Genomic DNA, 4,908 nt, shown 5'->3' on the forward strand with positions numbered 1-4,908 from the left:
TTTTTTTTTTTTTAAAGAAAGCTAACTGCCAAAAGTAAGTCAGGATGTATTAATTTCTCAATTCTTCCTTTGGCTCAATACATGAGTAGTGGGAAGAGGAAATCTCTCACCAATCCCAGAGAACAAAACTTCAACTAATCTCTTCCATCTCAGCTAACACTTGCCCAACACAATGCTGACTGGGATAAATAAAGAAACTTGTCCCCCATTTCTGCTGATCATGAAGCAAGGCCACAAAACAGTGTAAAAAAAGTCCACCCCTTACCCTCCTCTGAAAAGATTAACCAAGATCTTTGCTGCAGTACAAGGTGATGCCATCTCAGCCCCAGCCTCAGCAGGAGTGGCAGCAATAACAGCATTCTGTTAAACTTGGCCTCACAAAGCCTAGCAACATCATGAGAAACAAGGTAAATTGCAGCAACTAGCAATAAACCAGTGAAATGAACTGTTCTGAGCTGACAACTAAAATGAACCATCACAAAACCATCCTGAGAAAAGACTGTCAACTGGTTGCTTCCCCAAGCAATTACAGTACTTGCAGTATTGCCAACAGTTACACTGACAAAAGAAAGACCTCCACTAAAAAAAAAAAATGTGAACAGGTGTGAATTCACCTTATCTAAATCAGATAATACCATTGTCAGGCAGCAGAATCACCCGTAGGAGATGATCTTCCCGCTTATACTGCATAGATCACGCTCCTCATTAGTAGACTATAAGCAATTTTGACTCCTTGAGCTATGGAGGACAAAAAAATGCAACAGAAGCCACATGAAGCAAAGATATTTGAGGTCCCTGCTTTTCAGAAAAACAGGAAAACCCAACATGTGGTTACCGAGCAGCACTAACTTCATGAATCAGCACAGAACTTGCCATGTGTATCAGTTCAGAGGGTTGCACCCCTCTTCAAACACCTGCCCCATCAAAGCAAGTCAAAAAGCAAAAAAGAACACAAAAACAGCTATGCCAAAAGAAGCAACTTCAACTCAATCAACGTCTTTAATTGCCAAATGTCTGCACAAGATCACACTGAAGAGGCAACAAGAGGCAACTGGATTTAGAAACCCTTCAGGAAATCTTCCAAGAAGCTAGTAAAGTAGGAGATCAAAAGAACAGCAGTGTGGCAACAGAAGATGTCTTGCTCTTCTGCAGAAGATCATGAGCAATTTGTTCTTCTCTCCTAATAAAAGTGCAATATTGGATTGCAAAAGTGTTCCCTAATTAAGCTATCAAGAACAAATGTGAAAAAACAACAGTGATAGGTAGAAAACACAGCCATGTTTACTAGGGATATCCATTTCACACCTCTCACGGCTTTTAGATCATTACCAGATGATGGCCTACACTACGTACAACACATAAAAGCATATGGAGCCTCATTATTTAGACGAAGTCCTTAAATAATGTTGCTCATCATGAATAGCATGCTTTCAGCAGCAAGTGGCAAAAAAAGTTTCTTTAAGCCCCAGGAAAACTGGATTCCAGAACTCTTCCGAGGTACTATCAACATAAAAAGAAAGAATGTCCCATCACATTTGTCAAATGCTTCCTACAGTAAACTCTGCACCATGAGTATATGCACGTGCACATACGCATGCATAAAAGCAAGTGATATGAGCAGGGGTAACAATAGGGTATAAGAATTAAACAAGTCCATTCAGGAAACAAGCACCTTCCTTAAAGCAGATTTACCTGAGTCTGCAGTTCTTCTAATTTACGCTTCCTGGCATGAAGAGCTTTACTTGGGAAAGCCCAGAAGTAATTGGAAGTTCCGATTCTGTCAGTGTCCACCATGCCGTCATCAACTAAGCTTTGCAGAACCTCTTTGACCGACATGGAAGCTAATAGAAGCAAAAGTATGAGATTAGATCTGCATAGCACCTCCTTAGAACCACAGAGAACTATTAATATTGTAAGACATCATCTACAACCATCTGTCTGAATATTTCAGTACAGTGTTAGCTAGGAAGATGCTGTGCTTGATGCTCCACTTCAAAACACAAATCCCTCTGAAATCAGTGGCTTCAATATAAAGGCTGCTGCTCCTTAGCGCGTTCTGCTACAAGATGTTTGTAAACTGCTCACAACCATCATAAAACATACATGTGTATTACAGCACAATGCCATAACAAACTCATGAGAGGGCACTTGAAAAGCTGTCCTGCAATCTTAACTATAATATCTATAATAACTATAATATCTACAATTGGGAATGTACAATTAGGAATGTAATTGCATTTCACTTTGCAGCGCTTACCAAAGCACTAAATAGCAGCAGGGGCATGAAGGCCAACTCCCTACTGGCTCACGAGGGGGTAGATTTGACATTTGGTTATATTCAGTTCCAATACAGAAAGTCTCTTGTAATGTTAGATATGTGCAATAACTGTTTCTTCATTTTCTAACAAACACGGGGTACAGTCCAGCATTTAAAAAATTACACCAGTTCAACAAGCAAAGCATTACATACTATTATCCACAAGCACGGCAAATCTAAATACCTTCAAGATATGAGTTTTCAGTGTCTGACATCCAATTTCAAGCCTAAAGGAGATCCCTGACTTGAAACACCCCGTCTTCTGGAAGCTTTAGGCTGGATGCCAGTATAATGGTACTTCCATAGACTAAGTTTTTCTTTCCAGAAGAACCCAGACTCTACAGATGTGTCTAAATGCCTCCACATTCACAGGCAGGATGAATCTGGACTCTTCAAAGGTACAAATAGTGTTAGAAACTATGTTTTAAAACATGAAATTCCTTTGCTTACACTGTTTTGCATTTTTTTCCTACAAATTGCAACTAAATATATGCAAGAGAGAGGTATTTTGAAAAACAAATCAAGACAGCATCATGTTCAGCATCTCTGTAGGCTGCTGACATAACCCAAATCTTGAAAAGCACCGTTTTTCAACATGCCCATGTTTTTTTCCACAAACTTGTGTATTCCTTACTCTCACAGTGCCACAATGACATGCTCATCAAGGACAGTGGCAACTACACAAACTGCACTTCTGCCCACCTTTATCACTGAATACAAAGGAAAATAGAATGAAAAACACATAAAGCAACTCAACAGTGTGAAGATAAATCATCTTAGATCTAATCCAAAACCAGTGGATTTTTTTTTCTTCCACTGAAAAGACTTCTCCTTTATCTAGCCATTCTGTTTTTCAACAGAACAATGGCATTTTAAGATATGTGTGACATTACAGACATATCTCTGTATCCCCTATTCTCTGAGTACACACAATGATTTCACAGAATGAGAGCTCCTGGAAGGTGCTTAGCTTCAGAACCTGTGAAAAATTCCATCCTAAGTTTTAGTGATTAACTTGGGGTTTGTTGTGACATGTCAGCAATCTCTCATTTTAGCAGTGGCATCATATTTGAGTGACAAACATGAGCAAATCGAAATAGGAATATTCTGTTGACGTTACTTTTTATGCTGTGTCCCTGCTATTGGCCACTGTATGCCATTCTAATTATTTTTCCCCTTACTATTAAAATCACAAGCCTATAATTTTATAGTCAGGAAAATTTATACTGTTTGGTTCCAAAAATCATTAGTGACTCAAAATAAATAATTTGTGCAAACACTTACTAATCCCTTTGTCTTTTGAAGCAATCTTCTCTATATCCTTCAACTGGAACACATCTTTCTGCATAAAACATGAAAGACACTTCAGCTCCAAACAACAGCATCTGCTCAGCCCATGCAGCTTTTACACTACATTAATGCCAACAAAAGCAATTAGGAAAACTCTGTATGTTTATATTTTGCTGGAGAAATATGCTACACATCCCTCAATAGAATTAGAACATTCTGAAAAATGAGAAAAAGGACTATTGCCTTCAAGATACCAAAGAAAAGAGCAGTGCTTCCAACAATAACATCACGTGATTTTGTCTAAAGTTAGAGTGAAAACCCTTCGGGCACACTGTGCCAAGGTTAGGCTGCCAGTGCTGGATGCACTGCTTTGCTCAAATACTCAAGGGCCACAGCAAATATTTTAATAGGTGAGACACCGTGTTTTATGCACATCAACAGTATTCCCGTAGCTCTGCTTTTGGATCTCCAGGTTTCTTCCCTCCATCTGTTCTTTTTAATGCTGGGATTTCTCCCACCACGACCTCTTGCGGTAACAGACTCAACACGCAAAGATGCGGCTCCAAAAAGAAGGAGCACACTGAGCAGCTTCACACCTCCATCAAGGAGCCACCTGAGCCGACAATGCATGAATCCAGTGCAGTAATTTATAAAGTGGTGACACAGGGCATGGAGGAGAAGCACAGCTGGAGCTGCGCAGTGCCTCCACAACAACGCCCTCACATGGCCAGTCTTCCCACCAAGCATAAACTCAGGGCAACTCTCAGCAAGACACTTACTGTCTCAAAAAAGATCTCCATCATGCGAGCTCTCTTCTCCTCAAAGCTCAGTCCTTTTTTCTTGGACTAGAACAAGAGAAAAACAAACAAACACATTCTACCACTTGCAGAATAAATGCTTGCTGGGAATTTCTCTCCTGTCAGCTCCAAGTTAGCTATGCCCCCTTACAGAGCCTTACTGCCAAGCCCGGCTCCCACAGGACTGTCTGCACCCAACCACAGCCGCCTGCAGTGCGCTGAGCCCGAGTTCCCAGCCTGGACCTTCATCGCACCTAACCCAGCTCCAGTCCCACCGTTTCCGGGCTTATCCAACCGACTGCTTTGCTTTAGAAGCGTGTTCGGATCCCTATTCTCAGCAACAGTATTTAGAACCAGTCTTTAATTTCGTGTTCCAGATACACTGCTGGGAAAGGCGGAAAAGCACACTTACAGATACAGCTTTCTAAAACTAATGGCGCTGCGCACGCCCGCTCAACAGGAAACCAGCAGCGCCGCGCGGAGCACCGCCGCATTCTCCGCCGC

The 4,908-nt window shown here is 41.1% G+C and overlaps 1 protein-coding gene across 1 annotated transcript in view; it reads right to left on the reverse strand.

The window, feature by feature from the left end:
- The window catches only part of MND1 (meiotic nuclear divisions 1), a gene marked incomplete at its 5' end in the record, with an annotated part of 41,114 nt that overhangs the window by 35,958 nt on the left and 248 nt on the right, over window positions 1-4,908 (reverse strand). The window contains 3 exons of the mRNA XM_019615134.1: window positions 1,693-1,841; window positions 3,602-3,659; window positions 4,387-4,454. Coding sequence (XP_019470679.1) covers window positions 1,693-1,841; window positions 3,602-3,659; window positions 4,387-4,454 — 275 coding nt within the window. The remainder of the gene's footprint in view (window positions 1-1,692; window positions 1,842-3,601; window positions 3,660-4,386; window positions 4,455-4,908) is intronic.

Source organism: Meleagris gallopavo, chromosome 4, assembly GCF_000146605.3.
Source record: "Meleagris gallopavo isolate NT-WF06-2002-E0010 breed Aviagen turkey brand Nicholas breeding stock chromosome 4, Turkey_5.1, whole genome shotgun sequence".
NCBI classification, from domain to species: Eukaryota; Metazoa; Chordata; class Aves; order Galliformes; family Phasianidae; genus Meleagris; species Meleagris gallopavo.